General features: G+C 33.0%; 1 protein-coding gene across 2 annotated transcripts; it reads right to left on the bottom strand.

Moving 5' to 3' along the window:
- On the bottom strand, window positions 1-24,576 carry LOC127842798 (uncharacterized). 2 transcript variants are annotated; one of them, XM_052372511.1, is made up of 15 exons: window positions 24,464-24,576; window positions 14,727-14,792; window positions 12,503-12,638; window positions 11,115-11,830; window positions 9,810-10,289; window positions 9,540-9,589; window positions 9,194-9,427; window positions 8,822-9,040; window positions 8,539-8,617; window positions 8,244-8,348; window positions 7,067-7,216; window positions 6,547-6,693; window positions 5,989-6,139; window positions 5,058-5,703; window positions 1-3,650 (listed from the first exon to the last, which is right to left on the bottom strand). In XM_052372511.1, the coding sequence occupies exons 2-15, from the start codon at window positions 14,776-14,778 to the stop codon at window positions 3,450-3,452; spliced, it is 3,366 nt and encodes a 1,121-aa protein (XP_052228471.1). In that variant the 5' UTR covers window positions 14,779-14,792; window positions 24,464-24,576; the 3' UTR covers window positions 1-3,449. The 2 variants fall into 2 exon arrangements, with proteins under 2 accessions (XP_052228471.1, XP_052228470.1); XM_052372510.1 differs by having other exon boundaries at window positions 11,115-12,638.
- Window positions 24,577-25,645: the final 1,069 nt, after the last annotated feature.

Here is a 25,645-nt window from a genome sequence, read left to right as displayed (position 1 = left end):
CAGTTCAATTTAATTTCTGTAAAGGGAGACAGAAAAATATTATAATATTTTCAAATAGTAAACATGTGAATCTACATGCACAGTTTATAACAGCATGTCAAATAGCATTTGAAATAAAATACTTCTACACTTATTTTCGGAAACATAGGATTTCAGTAACTAACAATAATAAGCATATATCTGATTTTTTTTTATATATGTTATGTTTTATCAGTTTGCGGTCCAGTTATTATAAATTCTACGTAATTCTTTTCATACAGAATAGTCATGTAGAGTTAACAATATAATGTTATGAATTATAACAATAACATCCAAATACAACTAACATCAGTAATTAACAATAAATAACCGCACTATGTAAAATAATACAAACAACAAATGAATATCCATAATGTAAATACATATAAGAATCATACCTGTAAAGCGAGACAGAAAAATACGGCTCTGCGCGCAGCTTAAATACTAATCATAGAAACTGGGTGTAACTTTTGATCGTGATAGATCGGCTATCTCCGGAAAGTCCGTAAGATAGTTTTCCATAAAAGTGCTAACTGTTATTAATCGATTTCTCCTATTTTTTGGTAAGTTCCTATGTATATATTTTTCTGGTGATTTAGTGACCAATTAACTGGTATTAATAGATTGTTATAATTGATAGGTGCTGAATAAGTGACCTGCGATCACGTTTGCGTACTGTTCTTTCACCCAGATTTATATTCTTGGAACTGGGGATGTGTTTTGCTGAACCGAATTCCCTTATATTTATAGGTCGTTAACCTCAACCGAAATATATGTTTTGTTTCGTTTTTGTTAATAAGAATTTGCTTATGAAGTATTTTCTTGCTGAAGGTAAAGACAAGTGTAAAAACATGTACTTATTGCTTTTGTTCTAGGTAACCATTTGCTATTCTAATATGATTATTATAACATTATGAGTTTATATGATAATTATATCTTATAAAAAAATAAAATGAAAATTATATTTAATAAAAAATAAAATTACCATTACTGTAAATATTTTAATCCATGAAGTCAATGTTTTGTTTTTAAAGGGATTACATAGCCGATTGAGTCAAACACATATACTGCTCGTGCATTTGGTAGAGAGTAAAACAAACATAAACGTTTTAGGTCATATTGATGAACCTTCTAAAAATCGTAAAACAGAATGGTATAGGTTATGCCTAACAAATACACGCTATTTCTCGGCTCCATTACAATAGCAATAAACATAATCAAATAATCGTTAGAAATGTATCAGATATTTCCAAATCTTATCTTAAAGTAGAATCGTGACGTCGGTGTTTATAGTGTTCAATATAATAATTAACAGGAAGAGGATTGCATACATTTAATCACGATGTACTAAGATATGTGTATATTGAGACCATCACATCGTTTTCATCCTTAAAGACATCGTTTTCATCCTTAAAGACATCGTTTTCATCCTTAAAGACAGTCACCAAAAGTTAATACTCGTACTTCGACATAAAAGGGATCGCGATAAATTACAGCCTATAACTAGAACTTAGCGATTTGGTTGTGTCTAAGGGACGCGTGATAGTTAACTTCCTCGATTCAATTTACCGACTTCACCGATTACTAACGCCTTATGCTTGAAGCCACAATTGTTCGTGACATAAAACTCGGACGAACTTTCCAAATAACTTTATTGGAAGAAACACTTAATGTTAAGGATAATATTTGTTTAACATATGTATTAAACTCTTCCGAAGCAATACACTCTGTGTAAATTAAACACGGTGAATACTATGCGGTCAATGCAGGCGTTTGCATAGCAATACGAATACTAATCAGAAAATAGACAGAGGAAAAGAAAAACGTTGCTAAAGTTATAAAAAATGCGAAATTACAAAATAATCATATCTTTACGAATCGCACTGATTCTTTAAAAAAAGCAAACGGAGCAAGCGTATCACCTCATTATAGAACGTACTTATTTAAATATCCGAAAGTAATTGAAAATCTAATCGTGGAATATTGATATTTTATATCATCGCAAATGATATAAAAACCGCGCAAAATACTGTCGAATCCATTTAGTTCTGACATTGGAAAATATCGTACCAACCTTAGCATTTATTTTTGCAAAGTTTTAAGATCAAATGCGATCAACACCATGTGAAATCGCGAATGAATAAATTTGAATGTGCTTTTATTACGAAACAACATGATTTAATGCGATATAATAGGTAATCCGAATAACAATTCAGCGTAGATTAATGTGATTATACATGTTTTGAAGCCTCCAAAAATTTGCACAATTAAACCAATTGACGAGATAGACTTAATTTCTGATACGGTCTAATAGGATCACCGCGATACCTGCACGATAACGACTACAATCATGACGCAAATCGTGATCATGGGAATGTAGCCAAACACGACATATGATAGGCAATCGAGATGTGTTTATGTCAGTTGTTCAATTCGTGAACGATAAGCATCCACGATTTGTTTCGTAATGCAGCAAATTATATCTTGAAAACGTATTTAAAATATACATCATGATATAAAACAGGAAAAACAACAAAACAATATCAATTATTAAACACTACAAAACTAAACATTGTTCTGTCATAATTTTTAAATTTCATGAACATCATGAACATATACAAGCTCAAATAAATAAATACAACGCATTTGAGGAGGTGCATCTTTTAACCCTAAAATAACAACTACTAGGTGTTTGTATCAATTGACATCTTGTTCCTCGCAACACACACACTGAAGCTCCAGTTGCATAAACTCAGCAAAGTCACCATTATCACCTTTATAATACTATACAAACAAAATAAGTTTAGCGAACTTTTGTTCAGTTTGCGAGCTTCGCACATTTTTGGGAAAGCTGCACAAAGTTAATAAGACACTTTCACAACATATGCACTCATACATGTTCATAGAATAAAAAAATACAAACTCTATTAGGCACCGTAAACAAATCAAACGTTACATCTGTATAACAAAAAAATTTAATATAAAGAAGCAAAACATTTTTAGTACATGTTTATATTACACAAATAAATAAGCACATGGTAAATCAATATTGGTAATATGCATCAAGTTTTTATTTTCTTTTCGTTATAAATTTTGTCAAACGATTGAACATCGTATCCCAGAAAGGACTTTGTACAAATTAAGCGTCTTTTTACAACAGTCACACTTATATCATATTGTCGTCCCTGTATACCTAAGTTAATTTTGTACGTGCGATATCTATTATCTATTTGCACGGTGATAACCGTGTTGAAATAGTATACATATTATTTGCTGCTCAACGTTGTACATTTGTTTTCCTCTGAGTAGGTGACCATTGATGTAATAAGCATTATTACCATCGTACATCAATCAACACAAGGCTTAAGTTTCTAAACGAACTAGATTGCTTTTTGTTTTTCTCGATATACTCACTTTTTAAACTTAAACATTTATCCAGGAAAATTATTTTCCAAATAATGTTCAAAGGCAACGACGCCGTCGTAAGTTCCGAAAACCTTGTAGTTTTCATCATTTATACCTGTGATTTTTACCGCAAATTGTTTTTCCATGGAATCTATCCATGAGCTTACCTGGGTTTGCAGAAAATGTATTATCCCCGGGTTGATATTTGCCGATAATTCGCAATGTTGCTGAAACAGAAAGTATACATTTTTTTCAATCAAAATGATGGAAATGAATTTCGTAATGATATAATTATTCAATGATAACGATTTAACACAGTTTATGTATGCAAACAAATACTGGTAAGCTTTAAAAAACAAAGAATAACTACTAAATAACACAAGCAATTTCCAAACGAATTATGTCTACGGATAGCCCTAGCAAAGCGATCATAAAACATGTTTTTGTCTTAATGGATAAACGAGGATCATTGTGTATTGAATATCATGTTCGTAAAAGTCAGAATGCAAGCTGATTGCATAAAACGATTTCTCAGATCAGAGTAGATTAAGAACAAAAGGAGTTTTTATCAAGCTTGATGAAAAGTTTATTGACATTTGTGGAGTAATATGCATAGATTTTGGTCAAAATCACGCTGCAAAAACATTACGCTGCTAAGTCCTGTCTGTTTGCTTGTCCCATTGTAAACGGGTAATGACATGATTATTCATCATTCGAGAATGCAAATGGCGTAAACAATGATGCTATGGTCACGCGGTTTTACATGTGACCCGAGCGTGTTTAAATTTAAATTATTTCTGTGCATGCACAGAAAATTAAAAGCTCTATCATTGTACTGAATTTGGGCATTTCTTTACCGATTTTGACCAAATGTTTGCACATTTGACTCATAATCACTTTTTTGCGACACATAACAAAAATGGGAAAAGATACCAGCATCAACTCGGGCGACTTTAAGGAATCTCACACAAGGAATTCCACCTCGTCGTGTTATAATGAACGCAGTATTTTATTTCTTTTCAGTTACGACACGTGACTTGTTTTCCATCAAAAAAGGACATAAAGAGTGTATAATTAGAAGCATTATGTTTCTTAAACCTGACTTCGAGGCATAAAATAGTTAAAAGATTATTTTAATTTAACAGCGCTTGAAGACTAGCAACACAATTTCTATATATAATAATTTTTTAAACTAAAACCGCATTCCTAGTGATAAATGTTATATCTACACAAAACATGAAGGTAATATATTTTTAATAAATTGAATTGTATTTCCAATTTTATAACATGCGATATTCACTGCAGTATCGATCAAAATGATATAATATTTGTAATGTATATTAATGAGTTTGTCATTATTCTCGGATATTGTAATTTGTGTGGTACACGAACTTTCCAAATGATCGAACACACCTGTAAAAAACGCTTCATTTTCTTGTATATGCCAATTTATTATTACAAAAAGAAAACCATAGTTTCAGTGATTTTCTTACCGGTGGGTATAACAGAGGTTTGTTTAAATATGTTCTTTGTTTTAAGTTGTCATTTTGCAAATCCTTAACAGAACGAGTTTCATTAATAATTGGTTTTATAAACGCTGTGATACAGAAAAGAAACACAAACAATACTTTTACCTCATACTCGAGCCTCTGCTCTTTAATTGAGCTTTCTAAAATTCTAAGGTTTCCGGTAAGTGGCTGCGAATTTACTTTTTGTTCGTTTTTTGGGACCAGCGTCACCGACGTTGCGAATACGTCATCTGTATTCATGCCTTTGGCCGGTAATCCGTTAAAGGACTGGCTGGGAGTATCAGTACCATTTGTCGTTACCTTATCCTGGTTGTCTGTACGGAATACGTTTGATGAAGAACTCGATTTATCTGAACCTTTGAAGGCGGCGATATTGTACTGGAAAGTTTGACCACCAAGCGACGACGAAAGTGACGATGACGAACTGCTAGTGGTAGATAATGGAGTGGTACCGTTTATCTGGTTTGATCCAACAGTTTCCGGCGATTCCTTCAAAGGAGTTTCCGGCGATTCCTTCAAAGGGGATACGTGCTTCGCATTACCTTTACCAATGCTTTCGCGTTGTTGTGAGGCCGCTGTAAACGACGAGTGCAGTGTAGATGTCGCAGATGTATTTTGTGTGTCCTGATTTTTCTCAAGCGCGACCGGAGACGCTTTCAAGGAGGCACCAGATGTCGATTCAGTATTTGACGGAACTTCATTGTGAAGGTTTCCAGTATTTGAACGCTTGGAAACATCTTGTTCTGTTTGTCTGTAACATACATTTTTAAAGTAAATGAACATCGAACCAAATGATTATTTTTTAGATAAAAAAGGGAGTTCCAAAGTGATTTAGTTCGTTTGTTGTGGTGTAACAACTTTTTTAAGCTACATCACAATCTTTTAAATTGTCAATTTTTATGAATGTATCTAAAATCTACGTATCTTGTTGGTTTATAAAAACAGTATTTATAAACGTTTACGCGTTTCGTTAAATTTAATAATACATTTACTGTGTTAGCTTTTATAAAATGGAATCAGCATTCTATTTGCTTACTGAACAGAATGTGTGTTGTTAGCATGTGAATGTCCATATAACACTTTGATTATACTTCCTCTGGCTTGTTCAAAATCGTGTTTGCTTTTAGCCATCAGTTCTAACACGCATTCTGATTCGTCCGGGTAAAATGGTGTCCAGTTAATTAGCTCTAAAAATATTTTAATTATTAACAAGTTAGATGTGCTATAACATGCCGTTAATCATTATTTTATATATCGTTGTTATTCATATTTATCGGCACAGTTAATTATCAGGACTTAATGCATTTCGTGTGTGCATGTACATGCTATATATAGTAACGTCTTCTACACGAATAATTTCGAATAGACATTGTACATGTTTTGGTGGATGGTTTAGTTTTACATAGCTGCCGCTATTTTATAATTTTAAATAAACTAACAATTTATAGGTTATGATTATTTTTCCGTTTAAATATGTAGAACATGTTTTAACCAGTGAATACATGCAAAATTAAATAACTGTACATATTTCATATCTACTTGCTATTGCGACTCTTCTTATTATCAAGTTGAGTGAATATCTATTTATGAGAACCTGTTTGAACCCTGAATATTTCCACAGCATAGTTATCAGGTACAATGATGTCAACAGTCTTCAGGTGCCTAAAGGTGTGAGAACTGCACATCCTTTCCATTAACCGGACAACCTTGCATATTTGATTTCCATCCACTGAATCTGTAACTGGTTTTCAAAGTGATACAAATCAGAGTACATAGGTTAGCAAGTCAAAACATTCGAAAATATAATTGTAATTTTTGATATTTTTGTTTGTAGGTTTAAATAAAAAATAAATCAGACATAAAGTAGTGACATTTCAAAGGTCTTTCAGGTTTGCACAATGGAAGATTGTTTGGTATTTTTTGTAGAAAATTTACAAAAAGCCCCAAATGCTCATGGAAGTTAAATCGGTTATTTACTGGCCTACTATTCGTTAAAACATAACATATACGAAATACGATATCGATTGTTTCAAATATGCCAATTCAAATAGCGTACATACTACGTGCATGTCAGTATATATTCAAAACAGCATTAACGTCCTAAATCGTTATACCTAAATTCCAAATCAAATGAGTGACACCCTCGTCAGACAGTATTCGATGGAATTCCGTCGGGATCGTTTCAATTCCTTTCTGAAAAATAACTTGATCATTCCAGGTCGCAGGTTCATCCAAAGCGCTTTTTCTTTTCCACCTGTCTGTACCTATTTAATTATAATTTTCATACATAAAATACAGCACTCAATTAAATGACACATATTTCTGAAGCCACTTAAACATACACTTATCTCTTTTCGATTTAATTATGCTTCTTGAGCATCAATGCCTCTGATTCACAACTTAGAGCTGCACACACGGTGCATTAAAAATCGGAATTTGTTGAAGGTAGGATTTGTTAGCCAGTTGTTAACAGTTCGGCAAAATAATAATAAAACAGTGGCATTGATTCAAATATCATGCATGCATTATATTCATACAACCAATGACTCATGACAATATTTTCAATTATATCGATTTGTTTAGTGGCAATAATAAAACGCGATCCGTACAATAATAAAGCTTTTTATTATTGGAAAGCGTTATTTGGGAAAGAAATGAATTACTAACGTAACGCTGATAATGAGATTATTTTATTTTATTTACAGCCTAAATAGTGCAGTGGTGGCGAGGCAGACTTGACTACAAAATCTACCTGGTTCGAATACATGGAAATGCAATATTTGTTTTAAATCTTTTTGTTCCTGCTATAATACTAATTCAAGACTAATCCAAGTCTTATATACTTGAAAGCAAATTCATTAAATGTCATTTCAAATGCGATATTATGTTAATAAGTTACTTCAAACAAAACTCAAATGTCCACGGCAATGCATATATAATTGTTCTTATTGAATTCAGGGTACTACGGACAGCCGAATAATAATGTGATACAATCTGTTTTTGATATGATATGTTAAATATATTGTATGAAAATAATATTATTCATAAAACCTTCCACTCTTATTATTAACAGGTCAGAGGGAGACGAAATGGAAAAAAACAACAACACTAGACGTAATCAGATTAAGGAGAAGAATAGAATAATTAAATATAATGGGAAAATTACACAATAACGGCGTGACAGTTTCTTATAAAATTAGTCGCATAGATTAGTCTAAATTTACAAGTTCCTAAGGAACTATGTCTAGCACTACCTTAAATAATATCACAAAATCACAAAATATATTATACCATTGTCAAATATGCATTCAACCGCATATGGTGGGAATTGTGCGTGATTCGGTTGCAGGACCCTTAAAACGGTGTTCCCAAGAGTTTTTTGATGACTAGAAGAATCTAAAAAGAGCAATAAAAACACCGCTGATAAAAGAAATGTAAAAATATGCACAGCATCTGGTAAATACAAAATTGCAAAAAATGAATAAGACAAAATATATCGATATTTGAAATACTATCACAGAAACAATTGTGCATGTCGAGTTAGTTGGTACACAATAAATGATTCGATGATTAAGAAAAACGATACCAATAGAATTAATTCTTAAAGATCTTCTTGGTTGGGTAGTGCATCGAAAACTCCTTCTGTATTCTTCGTTTTGAAATACCTACAGCCATACAACTTGATTATTTTAAGACATATTTAAATAAAAGCCTATGCAAAAACAAACAATTTGTTCAATATTCTAAAACATAATTCTGTAATTGATATATTAATTGATTAAAGCTATACTTTATTTAATTACTAGATTGTTCCCACCCAGGTATAGACGACCGGTAAGGGTTATATGATCATTAACAATGACACTTACCTGGTGTAAAGATATGTCCTGTTCAAATGTTACGAATTTTATTTTCTTAATTGACGTTTTTGATTTCTCCATCCTAAATTCGGTAACTGCCTTAAACATCTGGAACGCCGTCTCGCGCCACGGGTATTCAAGTCGGTTGACCCATAACGCCGGAAAAGCAATGCTAACGCAAGCCTTTTCTTCTGCCAAATTTAAACACTTCTTGACAATTGTGCTGATCTATCAAATTGAATATATAATTTAATAACTCGGTCACATATAAATGGTACATTTCACAAATACAATTATTGTACAGATAAAACATAATTCAAACGTAAATTCACTATACGAACATTTGTTTATTTTGAATTAACAAATAACATATGCACTCACAGTGTGCTCGCCATCGTTGCTGAAGTACGGTATGTTTATGTGGAATATAAATTTGACGTTGTTGGACTTCATATTGTACGAATTTGTGTATCCAACAAAACAGTCCGGTAAACGAATTGGATATTTTTTGCGACATTCTTTAACCATGTCGTTCCCTGCCCTTTCTTTTATTTTTTGCGCACAAAGACCGGAAAATTCACAAGTTGTTGTAATTGGACAAACGATCGCATCTGCCTTAATGATAAATTAACATGAAATATATAAATACATGTTCATATATCGTATTAATTTTAAAAACGCATTTGGCATTGTCTGCTTACAATTAATTAAATCGAAAACTACGTACTTTTTCATCTTCGATTCTCCCACTTTTCAAGATGACCGGTAACTCTGAGTCTGTAATAAATGTATTAATTGTTCCGATTTTTTCATTTAAGTTCATTACCTATTATACTTTTTTCAAAAACAACAACAACAAAAAACAAATGTCAGTAGTGTTCGATATGTTTAAAATTATTCATAGCATATGATAGAAATAGAACGGATGTGTATCTGTTTTAACCGTATGAAATAATGCCGTTTACATATATCTGTGTAGTTGGCTAGCAAATCATACCTTCAAGGAAGAAGCAATGCGGTGTCATCACATATGCCATACATTTTTCCATCAACACTGATTTAAGCTCACTGCTAACTTTGCCAGTGACATTCTGTATGACAAAAATGTCAATGGTCATGCGGTATGAAGGCCTATTATTCTGTGACAAGCAAGCAAGTACTAACTGCTTGACAATGTCGAATTCGTTAAGTTCGTCAGCTATTGTACCATCCAATGAAGCAGAAATACAAACACGTCTGTATTCCATTTGTTGAGCCATGGCGAACAAAGTTAAGAAAGATTTCAGAAGTTCATCCTTTCTAATAACACGTTTTTGTGAAATGTCGCCTATTTTGCAAATTATCGACCTAATCTCTTTGAATCTGTGTCTACTTGGAAGCGCTTGTGACGATTGTTGAATAATGCCACCGATATGTATTTTTACGTCTAGATCAGTGGATTTGCATAGTCGAGACGTTGAATGAGCTGGTTGTAGTGCTGCAAAGCAATTGCTCATGTCAATAAAATTGCTATTCTTACCAGCAAATGCATATGCGTGATATAACATTAATGTATGCATACATGTAATATTCTAAACATAAACATATATTTTACCAAAGTAAATTCATGTAAGAGACGTTGTAATCATATGAATTTTTGACATAGCTGACAATGATCAGATTTGAATTGTATTTCATGTAATAGTTAAATGTACGCAACGCATCTGAAACAATTTTCGTCAATGCAAAGTACATAATAATGAGCTTTTAATACAACTCATTCATTATAATCACTGTTGCAAGTGTCTGTGATTTTAGAAAATGTAAAATACTTGATGAAATAAGCAGATAAAAAAATACGTTTTGTTCAGCATAAGCTCTTGAAAATAACATATAAATACAAGTACACTTTTATATCATAAACATAATCCTATGTATTCAAACGTATATATTAGGATATATTTTCGTTAGCCTACACAAACGGCTGACCCTATAGATATCGATTACATTGTTTTTCACACCTTTGATTAATGTGGACACTCAACCTATCTTTCAGTACAGTTGTTTTTATAGGCAACCTTATGACTTACTCTTAATTGAGTTAATACATGGGAAAAGTATAAACTGTTCATGCCATTTGTTTTCCTATTTCAACTGCCGTTCCGTTTTATATATATTTTTATTGCGCATTACTTTAATATTTTTACTGCGTTTACTATGAATCAACTTTTTCAGTGCAGTATATGATATCTAAAAAATCTGAACAAATGTATACAGATAAAAACATCTCGCAATTGTTAGATTATCCTGTAACTTAGTTTACCTTCATTACGAAACTTGACATCAAGTGGAATCAATCTTTCATCAGTCAGCTCCACATGCAGATCTGTGTCTATCGCCATGTCTGATTCTATATCTTTGACATGGAAAATGAATGACCCGTATAGGTCCTGCAACTCTGTTGACTGCAGTTTCCTATCTTCAGTTTTGTCCCTTGCAAACAATCCCCAACAACAACCATCCGGTGATAGAATATTTGATAATTTGCTGATGCAGGGCTTTAATAAACTCTGCGGTATGACAATCATCCCATGTCCGTCTTTTGTGGCGTCATTCAAGAAATGAGCGCATTCATCGAACTGGGTATGGTTATTTCCTTCTAACACTACGGTTGTGTCGAACATGTTCACATCAACATTGAACTTTGTTTTGCATCTTTGAATTAGATCCCCATGGAAGGTTTTTAAGTAGACGGGTAGTAATTCACTTCTCACTAACCTTTTGTTTGAGAGATCTAAATTAGTAATAAGATATGAAACTGATTCGTCCAAGTTATCAGTGCAAACTACAAACTCATTTTCTATGTCAAACCACAGTCTCTGTGTTTTATGTTCGAGCAGTTGCTTAAACGCGTCTGTTTCAAAAACGTTTCGTCTTGTTTTGTGAAAACACAAGGAATTCCGAATCAATATTTCTAAATCAGGATTTCTTGAACGTTGTTGGATCAAAACAACATGCCCATCAGTATCTCCGATAAGACTGAAAAGAGGAGAATCTCGAAACCTTGCCACACATTTTCTGTTTATGTATTCGACGAAGGTTGAGTTCTTAACATCTTGGTTTGGAAAAATAAGAGGAAATGCATGCTTTGTCCACGAAATACCTCTAGTATTGAACTCAATAACTGATGCCTTGCAATTCTCAAGAAACTTTCGAATCAGGTCCTTGCCATTTTGTTGACGACCTCCTCGCCAAAAAAATGTGCACATCTGCGACTTCATGTCCACCTCTATGCGTTTTAATTTGTGATGCATAAAAGAAACCTCTTGTTCAATACCTAAATTTTTTAGGTTTTCTTGGGCCGCAGTTACATCAACTCGGTCGATGTATGTGAAATTTATATATTCAAGAAGATCATTTATATAACGATCCTTAACAGCAATGCAAACACATGTTTGTTTATCTCCTATTAGCGTGGCATTGTTACAACTAACTGAGACTGGTGGCTTTCCAGGTATCAGAATAGATTCGGCCTCTTCAGAATTCAAAATAATATTGAATACAACTACATCTTTTAAATAAGCTTTAATTACGTCACGAAATGTCTTTGGGTCGAAATCATTCGTTTGTAATTGAATAGAAATAAAACCTGCATCTATAAATTTAAAAACTACTTTATTTTTAAGCCCATAATTTGCCATTTCAGTGTACCGCTTTGTAAAGAGAAATTGAAGTTTGAATACGTCTTCTTCATTTTGAAAACGCTCAACCGAATGTTTGTTCTGTTGATATGTAAACGTCGCGATCTTCCAAGGGTTCTGGACCCAATCAGGCAAATTAAAGGCATCTGGAAATAAATAATAATAATTATAATTCAGAGTTCGAAATTAACACTCGAGTATGTACGACGCATGTAGCGCTTTGTTTAGCTGAATACAGTATCTATTTAGCAAGAAATAACAAGCAAATATAATGACAACTACTCAAGAGCACATAAACACTCAAAATCAACGGATATTTCGTCATAAAAATAAAGTTAACACATAAAAATTCATGTTCATTATAGCAATAGCCAAAATTTTAACGCTAGATGTGGTCTCGTAACATAGATTTAACAAGATACAAAATGCTCTTTTTGTTGATTATGGGATGATATATTCAACACATTTACCATATTAGTGTTCGTGTGTCGTATAAATAGCTATCGTTTCGGGATATTAAACTGAGTATTTCTAACAAAAGTAATCAACATAAGCGAGCTTTATGCGAACAAACATGCGCTGAAAAATTGGTAATAAGTTAGTTATACTCTTGAATTTAATAATTTTATACTTGCAACTGCTGATGTTAAATGCAACATAAACTCAGTTTTCTAAATCCCCATACCGGAAATCTTTAAAGTATTTCATCGTGGATATGTAACATAGCATTGCGATAGTGCAGGAGGTAAAATGCATATCTAATTTCAGTAACACTTCATGACAACTTGGCAGAAACTGAGTATCCAAAACATACCGGTTCTTTCACGATGAACATTATTTTACGGCTATAACACGTGAGTGCAATTTCTAATGATTGCATACTTTGCCTTCCATGTCATTTCCAAAGTGTGTATTAACCTTGTTTTATAAGACATCTCTATTTAGAACAAAAATGATAATGGAACTAATAACTTATAATCTTGAGAAGTATATATTTTACATAATTAAATTATGTATATGGGAATACCCACATCTATTACGATATCATGATCTGTTAATGACGTTTTGTTTAAGTGATTGCTGGAAAAAACAACACTTTGTTTGTGTAAACGCTTAGTTAATTATTTATCTTAATAATAAAACGACACCAGGGACATTTATAACGGTTACATGCAAATCAGTAGTAAAACTGTAAAGAATAATACATGGAGTACTGCTATACCCATGTATACAATTGAAATGGTACTGTAGTGTTCTAATGATGTATTCTCATCTGAGTGCGCAATTTTTAAACATGAGCTAGACATTTTGACTAGAAACTGTATAAAATGATCAAGTATATACATACAAATAGATATTACAATTATGTGAAATGTACTTTGTTAAAAATCATAGTGCAAACCTAGCTGCATTCAAAGACATATTTCGCTCTAAACTTATCGTTACAAATTTAAAGAATTCGAACACTTAACTGTCAATGAATTTTAAATAACAGACTGGTTAATAAAAGACATTAGTATTTGGCAAAAGTATTATTGTATGTGGATCATTTAAAAGTTAATGTTTTTTTTATAGGCGTTTATTGGATCACCAGAGTATGTTGCCTATTTCAGGAAGATAAAATAGTTGAACTTCTAAAAAAACTATAAAATAGATCAAACACGCAGCTAAGACTTCACTTAACAAAAAGGTTCTTTTTCAAAATGTGTAAATTTTAGTTTTATATCACAAAAACTGAACGGACTCAACTTTGTTGCCAATGATTCGTTTTGTGAAACAGGAAGAATTTATAAACGATTTATCACAAGAAAAACTATTTTTAAAGTATATTAATTTGTTCAATAAGGGCCGTGTAGAACGTTGTGTTTATTAATGTAAATTTCTTTAGTTTATAATGCGCTAATACTATTTTTATATTTATTTTGTTTATGACTGTTATATGATTTTTAGTGTAAAACTGTTCTGAGAAACATTAATACAAATATCACTTTTCATTTGAATAATTTACATGTAACATTTTTTATGTGGAGATAAAAATGTTGTTCTGGGCTTGTTATGAAGAACATCCCATCCAAGCTTAAGTTTTGTTGAGATTTCTGCTTCTGTACATTTTCACAAAATACATTTACACTCGTTTTACTGTATGCCATTGCTTTGTTCTATAAGGATGCATACAATGTCTTTATCAAAATGTCGTGGTAATATATGTCTACGTAACTGTATGTATCACCTACCTGCATTAGTGACCACATTTGCATATGTTCGCTTTGAACGAGCATCAGCCATCGTTGCACCAGTATCTGAAAATCATGAATATTCACAATTGGTTTGTAAAATTTGTTTAAAGGGGCTTCGCATTAAGCTCACAGACACTTTGTAAGTCTTATGAATGCGAGTTAAAACAAACATACTGAACTTGTGACGTATATCACTAGGACGATATCGACAAAACTGTTCAACGTGTGGGCATAATGACGTTATTTTGGTTTTCATAAATGTCAACGCGAATGGTCTATCGCTATACATGCAAGTTGATCAAATTAGTAATATCAATTGTTTTTTATCACCATTGCTTCTATCCTGATCGCGCTATTGTGTCGAGCGTCTGCTCTACCAACAGAGCTATTATACTAAATAGTTTACCTATATTTTGAGCGTTTCATAGATCACTAGACTTGAAGCGATACATTTAACGCTTAATACAGAAATTCAATAACTGCATGTACTGCCGATTTTTTCAGATTGTTGATTATACTTATTTCGGACTGCCATGGTAACTACGCAAACGATTAACACCGTACATATTTGAAGTCAACTGTTGCACTTGCTTGTCGGTTTATTTAGTTTTCAGCAGTAGTTCAGTAATATAACGGTCCGTTTGCCATCTCACACTAGCTGGGATAGCTGGTGTACCAGTTTGAAATGCGCATTCCCATGCCAAAAACTGGGGGCTTCGCATTAAGCTCACAGACAATTTGTATTTTTTTCAGTGAAAGACTGTACTAAGTCTTATGAATGAGAGTTAAAACAAACATACTGAACTTGTGACGTATATCACTAGGACGATATCGACAAAACTGTTCAACGTGTGGGCATAATGACGTTATTTTGGTTTTCATAAATGTCAACGCGAATGGTCTATCGCTATACTTGCAAGTTGATCAAATTAGTAATATCAATTGTTTTTTATCACATTGCATCTAACCTGATCGCGCTATTGTGCCGAGCGTCTGCTCTACCAACAGAGCTATTATACTAAATAGTTTACCTATATTTTGAGTGTTTCATAGATCACTAGACTTGAAGCGATACATTTAACGCTTAATACAGAAATTCAATAACTGCATGTACTGCCGATATTTTCAGATTGTTGATTATACTTATTTCGGACTGCCATGGTAACTACGCAAACGACTAACACCGTACATATTTGAAATCAACTGTTGCACTTGCTTGTCGGTTTGTTTAGTTTTCAGTAGTAGTTCAGTAATATAACGGTCCGTTTGCCATCTCACACTAGCTGGGATAGCTGGTGTACCAGTTTGAAATGCGCATTCCCATGCCAAAAACTGGGGGCTTCGCATTAAGCTCACAGACAATTTGTATTTTTTTCAGTGAAAGACTGTACTAAGTCTTATGAATGAGAGTTAAAACAAACATACTGAACTTGTGACGTATATCACTAGGACGATATCGACAAAACTGTTCAACGTGTGGGCATAATGACGTTATTTTGGTTTTCATAAATGTCAACGCGAATGGTCTATCGCTATACTTGCAAGTTGATCAAATTAGTAATATCAATTGTTTTTTATCACCATTGCTTCTAACCTGATCGCGCTATTGTGCCGAGCGTCTGCTCTACCAACAGAGCTATTATACTAAATAGTTTACCTATATTTTGAGCGTTTCATAGATCACTAGACTTGAAGCGATACATTTAACGCTTAATACAGAAATTCAATAACTGCATGTACTGCCGATTTTTTCAGATTGTTGATTATACTTATTTCGGACTGCCATGGTAACTACGCAAACGATTAACACCGTACATATTTGAAGTCAACTGTTGCACTTGCTTGTCGGTTTGTTTAGTTTTCAGTAGTAGTTCAGTAATATAACGGTCCGTTTGCCATCTCACACTAGCTGGGATAGCTGGTGTACCAGTTTGAAATGCGCATTCCCATGCCAAAAACTGGGGGCTTCGCATTAAGCTCACAGACAATTTGTATTTTTTTCAATGAAAGACTGTACTAAGTCTTATGAATGAGAGTTAAAACAAACATACTGAACTTGTGACGTATATCACTAGGACGATATCGACAAAACTGTTCAACGTGTGGGCATAATGACGTTATATTGGTTTTCATAAATGTCAACGCGAATGGTCTATCGCTATACTTGCAAGTTGATCAAATTAGTAATATCAATTGTTTTTTATCACCATTGCTTCTAACCTGATCGCGCTATTGAGCCGAGCGTCTGCTCTACCAACAGAGCTATTATACTAAATAGTTTACCTATATTTTGAGTGTTTCATAGATCACTAGACTTGAAGCGATACATTTATCGCTTAATACAGAAATTCAATAACTGCATGTACTGCCGATATTTTCAGATTGTTGATTATACTTATTTCGGACTGCCATGGTAACTACGCAAACGATTAACACCGTACATATTTGAAGTCAACTGTTGCACTTGCTTGTCGGTTTGTTTAGTTTTCAGTAGTAGTTCAGTAATATAACGGTCCGTTTGCCATCTCACACTAGCTGGGATAGCTGGTGTACCAGTTTGAAATGCGCATTCCCATGCCAAAAACTGGGGGCTTCGCATTAAGCTCACAGACAATTTGTATTTTTTTCAGTAAAAGACTGTACTAAGTCTTATGAATGAGAGTTAAAACAAACATACTGAACTTGTGACGTATATCACTAGGACGATATCGACAAAACTGTTCAACGTGTGGGCATAATGACGTTATATTGGTTTTCATAAATGTCAACGCGAATGGTCTATCGCTATACTTGCAAGTTGATCAAATTAGTAATATCAATTGTTTTTTATCACCATTGCTTCTAACCTGATCGCGCTATTGTGCCGAGCGTCTGCTCTACCAACAGAGCTATTATACTAAATAGTTTACCTATATTTTGAGTGTTTCATAGATCACTAGACTTGAAGCGATACATTTATCGCTTAATACAGAAATTCAATAACTGCATGTACTGCCGATATTTTCAGATTGTTGATTATACTTATTTCGGACTGCCATGGTAACTACGCAAACGATTAACACCGTACATATTTGAAGTCAACTGTTGCACTTGCTTGTCGGTTTGTTTAGTTTTCAGTAGTAGTTCAGTAATATAACGGTCCGTTTGCCATCTCACACTAGCTGGGATAGCTGGTGTACCAGTTTGAAATGCGCATTCCCATGCCAAAAACTGGGGGCTTCGCATTAAGCTCACAGACAATTTGTATTTTTTTCAATGAAAGACTGTACTAAGTCTTATGAATGAGAGTTAAAACAAACATACTGAACTTGTGACGTATATCACTAGGACGATATCGACAAAACTGTTCAACGTGTGGGCATAATGACGTTATATTGGTTTTCATAAATGTCAACGCGAATGGTCTATCGCTATACTTGCAAGTTGATCAAATTAGTAATATCAATTGTTTTTTATCACCATTGCTTCTAACCTGATCGCGTTATTGTGCCGAGCGTCTGATCTACCAACAGAGCTATTATACTAAATAGTTTACCTATATTTTGAGTGTTTCATAGATCACTAGACTTGAAGCGATACATTTAACGCTTAATACAGAAATTCAATAACTGCATGTACTGCCGATATTTTCAGATTGTTGATTATACTTATTTCGGACTGCCATGGTAACTACGCAAACGATTAACACCGTACATATTTGAAGTCAACTGTTGCACTTGCTTGTCGGTTTGTTTAGTTTCAGTAGTAGTTCAGTAATATAACGGTCCGTTTGCCATCTCACACTAGCTGGGATAGCTGGTGTACCAGTTTGAAATGCGCATTCCCATGCCAAAAACTGAAGATCAACTGCTCCCACTTGAATCAGAGGTAGGGGCAAAATGGTAGTAGAAAGGATTTCATGATAAATTCCCACAAACGTTAAGTGACCGGACTGGGTATGGGACCCGCGATCAATGCACTTGTTTTACCAGCCTTTAATAAACTGAGATAGCCGGTACTGTTCCAATAATCTTACACATAGTTTGCCAAAAACGAATTTCTTTAAAAATGGAATGCCCTTAAATAAGTTTGTTTATTTATAAAAAATAGAACCAAACTAGTTATATTGACCAAAATATGTTGGTTCGCAGTACTTTCATTCTTTTTTTAAATCCGTCTATAGTCTACATTACCTAAAATATAGGTATTGTATTTTCTATTGTCGTTTTTAGGATTATAACAGCATAGAGCATAACTGTGGTGACATAAATAGCATGAAGTAAAGTTATAATTTGTATAATAATATACTCGACTAAATAACGGTCAACCTAATTATCGCAAACCAACAGAATAAACATTATTGTATTGATGTTTAATGAAAATGCTCATACGGATTACCCAGAGTTTCCCTTGCAGAGTTTGGGACAGTAAATCAGATGCCGCGTTTTAAGACACGGGCATAAATCTTAATTTATTATGCTTTCGCGATTGAGTGTCGAGATGAAATGTATAGGTACACAGAAAGCTACTTCGAGACGACTTATCAATTACAAAATACAATTTATTATTGATATTGGTTAATGTATTTAAAGGCTGAAATGTACATGCCGTGTTTAAATAAACACTAGAAACAAAAACAGTTAACAGCCAAACGCTCAAGTATCATAATTATGGCCTAAAACCGTTAGTAGACGTGCACATAATACTATCATACATATGAAACAAATCATACAGACATACTTATCTTGCTTATTTATTACCTTGTCTACATAAAATATGATTGAGTGTTATTGTTCTTTAAAGGCTAAAAATATTTATTACACATCAATGGAAGAAGGTGAGAAAGGAGTTCATTTGAATTCGTTTCTACATATTGTGTTCAACCTTGTACTTGAATATAAATAATTCATGGGGGGGATGGGCACGCCTGTAAGGGAGCTGACTGTGTTTAAGGGGTTAAATCATGCTAGTTGGAATCGACTTCTAGAATGGCGTCATTTTGATGATTTTCGCTAAGGAGTAACTTGTATTTTCACTCGTTGATTCACTTATTATTTATATATCCTTAATATGAATACTCTCTTTTGGCTCTACGTCGTTTATGCTTTCCTCGGTGATTTGTTTCAAGATCGTGGGCGTCGGAATACAAAAGTTATTGAAGAAAACTGTCCACAAATGTGTTGTTTACTTATATGACCTTCGAGTTATTTGATGTACTACTATCGTTTTCTCGTATTATACATAGAAATTCGCATTTGTATTGTACAATATAACACAAATCACAATTATTTTAATTTCTCGTCGCGGTTTTATCTTTAAACATTAATTAATTGCCGAAATATATTGGTTTAACACCCTTTCTGGAAGTGACTTTCTTCTTAGCACAATTTGGGATCTGACTTAATATGACAGCACTTTCATATGTTTAAGGATTTGACACGAAATACCTCAACATCTTCAATAAAGTGTACATGTGTACTTCATTATTATAGTTTTATAACATGTAATGTGGTTGAATATATGTGTCTTCTCAATAATTTTTCATAATGAAGCATTATAATATTGCTGTACGAAAAACCAGCCGACCAACTGAATCGATTCACCTATTTTCAAGAGGATTGGTTGTGGAATGGCTGATATACACTTGGGGACTTTTTTAACGCATCGCTTTTCAAACTTGAATTTCTCAGTTATGAGTAAAGATATTGATTTAAAATTTTACACACGATCATTCTATGCAAGCTCACGATAAAGTTATTCATCCGTGACGATTGCACGCTTTAGCACGTGGGGTAGGTGTGGCTCCATATTTTTGCACGTGGAAATGTTGAAACGCGATTGAATTCTAGTTTTATTATTTTAGGTGGGTTCTTACACAAGTAAAACATAGAATTTATTTACAAAACAAGATAAACGAGATCGAATAAATATTCAGGAGCGCAATCGAACACTTTGCGTTTAACAGGCTACCTTTCCCACTTGCTTAAGCGTCCGATCGTCACGGATGAATGATTGTACCGTAAGCTTTCACATATTGTAGTCAAATGATCACATATACAATTTTAAATAAAAATATTCACTCATTACTGAGATATGTACGTTTTAAAAGTGTTGCGTTAGAAAAATCACCAAGTGTAGTAAAAGGCGACATACATGTTATTACAATTTAATTTCAATTTCATAATTCTAGGTAAGTTTTTACACAAGAAAAACATAACATTCATTAAAGAAAAACAATATGGCTCGTATGAATATTCAGGAACGAAACGTCTAAATCGGCATGTTGCAAGCCGGTCAGTTATTAAGACGTGTAAGTTTATGCGTTTTTCTTTTCACATTGTTATTATTTAACGTTGTACGAGTTTGCGAATTTGACTTTTGAAGCGACGTTTTTAATTTGGTAAGTTTTATATTTTGTTGTCTTTCAATTTCAATTAAAACTCAGGAATAATCAGATATGTGTTGAATTATTCTTGGTCCAAATTTCAACACAAGCCGTTCAAAAATAAGGTCGCTATATTGATATGATTAAGTGATGCGTTAGAAAAGTCTCCAAGTGTACGAGATAACAACATGTTTATTATCCCTTTTCAGTAATACTCAAGTGAATTTAATGTTTTTTATGATGTGTCGACCTTATTCGGATATGAACTTTTGTTAAATAATAATTGTTACCGTCTTTTCAGATGATTCAGTTCTCAGACGGCGGTTATGCTAACATCTTTCGCTCTAGTATACATGTATGTAATTAGGAATTTAAAACTTACATACATGATACAAAAATATTCATGGTCGGAATGAAATTGTTATGCATTGGACAAATTAACATTACTTAACATAACTACACATAAGAAGGTTATGTTAGGAACAAACAAAATAACATATCTAGGTGAACGAATTATTTTTTTCGCTCAATACAACAGTCTTAAATATTGCGTATTCACATAAGTATACTAGAGAAATAAAATACATGTATACATTTATCACAAATTAATCTGAATCATATCGTGTATTTCATTTGCACAAATCTGTATCCGCTTAAAGTTCACTTTTCGCGATTATGATATATTCACCAACTTCAGAACTTATGTTAAAGGATGTCGTCCAAAATGTGTAACATCAAAGTAACATACATGAATCAGAATCGTTGTGGCAAAACAGTATAAATGACAGTTTTCAATAAACAGTTTATATTGAACTTATATCCATCTTGTAAGGTATTCCAAATCGCTGCAGGTATCTTAATCGCAATAATAGGAATATTTTTGTCTCATCAATTTAAAAAAAGCATCGAATCGGTTTTACATTTTTTTATTTTTCAGTATACTTATTGCACGTGCATGTCGTATTGCTGTGTGTTTAACTTGCGTGGTCTTTTGACGCAATTTTTTTTTTATTGAAGGGTGAGTTTTAATGTACCTTTCGCTATCTAGAGCGTTATAAACTTAGAAACGTTTCCAATTTTAATATTGACAATCTCAACTTTTATAACTGGGTCTTGTTACCTGAAAACAATTAGCACAGTATTCCGTTTAGTAAGCATAGTATTCTGTTAAAGGGATATTCAAACATAAATACGTGCATATGTGTTAAAATACACATGTGAAAAGTGTGTAAATTATACCGTCAAATGCCTTATATTACGCACACCAGATATGAGCGTGAAGTATGTGAAAACAAATCAAACCAATATGTATGTCACCTTTGAGCTAATGAATTAAAACTAAACAATTCCTCATATATACTTGGTCTACTGCAAAAGCATAAAAAGTATAAACCCTTGACCTCTCACAAGAAAAAAATCTTTAAAACATTCTCATCAATGCGGAATTCATTCACGACAGTTATTTCGTGTAAAACATTCTTACATAGGTATGAGCTGTGTTTTCCTTTAAAAGGCAAGTCCCAAAATATTCTTTAAAGAAAGTCAGGTCCAAAAACGGGGTTTAAATAATTATAAATCGGCATTTAATGTATTAATAGAGATAACAAAGAGGGAATACAATACTCGTCATTTATATTCTATTTTACTGTCTGCATGCGCAATAACTATATATTTTATACGAGAAAATATTCGCAGATCCAAAATCTCGAAGATCAAATTATAAAACAACACATTTGTGGACGTTTTCCCTTCAATGACTATTTTATTCCGATGTCTACTATCTCGAAACAAGAAAAAACGACGGAAGCACAAACACCGTAGAGCAAAAGAGGCGCATTCATTGAAAAGCAAAATACAGTGGCTAACCGGATTAAATTATACGCAACTTCTTTGCGAATTTCACAAAAACGACGCCATATTGGAAGTCAGTTAAAACAAACCTCACTTTAACCCAGTCAGCAACCGTATACGCATGCTCCTCAGCCCCCCCCCCCCCCTGTTTGATCCGAATTGTGTTAAGACAGAGTTGATGAAAACAATTCCTGTATAACCTGTGTTACTCAATCTTAAAAAAAACTGAGCCTTTCCATGCTTTAAATGAAATAACTACCAGTAATGCGTATCCATATAGTACGCCCACTCCCACAAACTTCGATTTTGATAGATAGGGGCCAGGGGCTGCAACGAGAGTAGAATATTGCGTATTTGTGTGACGTTGATGAAATTAAATGTCATACAAATAGATTGTAATGATGGCCCTGGCTTTTCGTACAAAAGCGGTGGATGTATACATGCACATGGCCCGTAAACGAAGACGCATAGTACCGGCATTGTTTGTTTTTTTCACAAAATGATAACCAATAAGAAGAATTAAATTTACTTCGCCCATCTTTATATAAGTTTATATGTTTAACTCTATTCTAACTAGCGGCGACACGTAACAATACCCAAGATTAAAATTAATATTAAATCTTTTACTAGCGTTACTGAATCTCTATTTTACTGACAAGTATCACAACATGAAGCGTAGATGTAATGAAATGAGTAACATCATGAAACAAGCCGGGATCCAAACTAACGTACAAGTAGGCGTACGTAAATCAAAGCTTCTCAAGCTTTGAAATCGAAAGAACGACGACTTAGTAAAAACAACAAACACATTTAAAAAAAATACTACTATGAAATATCACTGACTTAGGGGCAATGATCATGTTTATAAAATCCCCAAAATGCACACTTGATATAATATATTTAAATGGTTTATATTTTTATTTTATTGCTACCTATATCTACTTTCGCTTTAGTGTATTCTGCTCTATCGATAATATTCGATACTAGTTTTATTTTACCAAACGGAATCGATATTTTTTAACATATCACCGAATGAAGTGTATATATAATGAAAATAATACTAAACATAATTTTACAAGAAGTATAGGCTAGTATAGCTATAACACTATCAAACACCCGCACGCCAGTCATGTGTTCTGTAAGAGTAAATTTGAGTAATACGTTTATTAAACCGAGATCAAAATGCACTGTCGAGAAGGCGGAAGTTAATTAAAACATTTCAAGCTTTGAAATCGAAAGTACGACGATTAAGTTATGACAACAAACGCATTCCAACACATATTAAAAAAACATATCACTTACAAAGTTACGATTATCATGTTTAAATAATCATCCGACAAAAGTACATACTTTATATAAATATTTTACTCAAAATGTAGATATTAAATTGAGGGGAATATTATACATCAAAACGAAAGTCGAAATACGGAGCTTTAAACTAAGAAAGATTAAAAAAAACAAACTGAACGTAATTAAATGATAAAAGTAAAAATAGTAAAACAGTGTTATTATAACTTACATATTTCACATGATAAGTGTTATATAATTACATATTCTTTCTTTCAATACTTATAAAGCTCAATGTATCCATGCAGAAAAGTAAGAGAATACTTTGCCTAGTACCCGGCAATGATTACAGCTTTTAATGAACCGGAGAACCAGACAGCGGTTTACTTTTATGGCATTGTGTACACACCGGTCTTACTTACAATAACGTAGTGACGTCACCATCTATGTATAGAATGCTTTTATGGTCCATTTCATTGAAGTAACGGGTTACATAACACTATCGTAAGAACGTTGCAATTGAAAGGACTTCACGCGTATCAAATACACTAGAATACGACATGTAAGCGCACACACATTATTTTAAAACGCAATTACATTAAACTATTTACCTACACATTTGCATCATATAAACTACGGCCAATTACAAGAAATTAAATCTTGACAATACCTGAACTATGTTAACATTATGTGAATGACACGTTTTAAGTACCGTAAAATTTCACAAGGTCTGTTTGTACAGACAGAACAGAACAGAATAGTTTATTTTTGACTTAAGCATGTGAAGCTCATCGTCATTAACATACATATAAATAACAGCATGCGTTGAAGTACACACAAAAACACACATCATTTTAAAGAATAAATAATCTAAATAAACACGAAATAAACATAGTTCGTGAACATATTTCGTGAGAATGGTACATGGATGGGTTTAATACACAGTGGTCACACAATGTTATGCATATAGGTTTACAAATATAGGTATAATTACATATTTCTGACCTTATTTTTTTGTAAAAATGTATTTGTATTTAACACTACATATATATGACATTTTCTCTTATTTTAAAGCATGTTAAACAATACATGGCTAGCTTTCTTAATACAGTTTTGTTTGAGCTATTTAGTAGTTTAATAAACTTGAACATATTTGGCCGGATTCTATAATAGTTCGGAATTAATGCATTCCTAACATCATTATAATAAGGACATTTAAGAACAAAGTGAAATTCATCCTCGATGTCATTAAGGTTACATAATATACATTTGCGTTGATCTCTGTCAATATTCTGGTGTCTGCCCGTTTCTATGAATAATTTGTGAGAGGACAAACGTAATTTTGCAATAATGTTCCTATGTTTTTTGTTGACAACAATATCAAGATACGATGATCTTTCAAAAACCGGTTTGA

Source organism: Dreissena polymorpha, chromosome 8 (genome assembly GCF_020536995.1).
Source record: "Dreissena polymorpha isolate Duluth1 chromosome 8, UMN_Dpol_1.0, whole genome shotgun sequence".
Taxonomy (NCBI): Eukaryota; Metazoa; Mollusca; class Bivalvia; order Myida; family Dreissenidae; genus Dreissena; species Dreissena polymorpha.
The sequence above is the reverse complement of the archived record's forward strand: the minus strand, read 5'-3'. Positions and strand labels throughout refer to the sequence as shown.

Excerpts from the sequence above, each read along its gene's own strand:
- LOC127842798 (XM_052372510.1), bottom strand. The coding sequence starts at position 14,778 with ATGGCTGATGCTCGTTCAAAGCGAACATATGCAAATGTGGTCACTAAT. Across the intron at positions 6,694-7,066 it reads TCATTTGATTTGGAATTTAG|TTACAGATTCAGTGGATGGA; the intron begins GTATAACGATTT and ends TTTGAAAACCAG. Across the intron at positions 5,704-5,988 it reads AACAACACACATTCTGTTCA|ACAAACAGAACAAGATGTTT; the intron begins GTAAGCAAATAG and ends TGTATGTTACAG.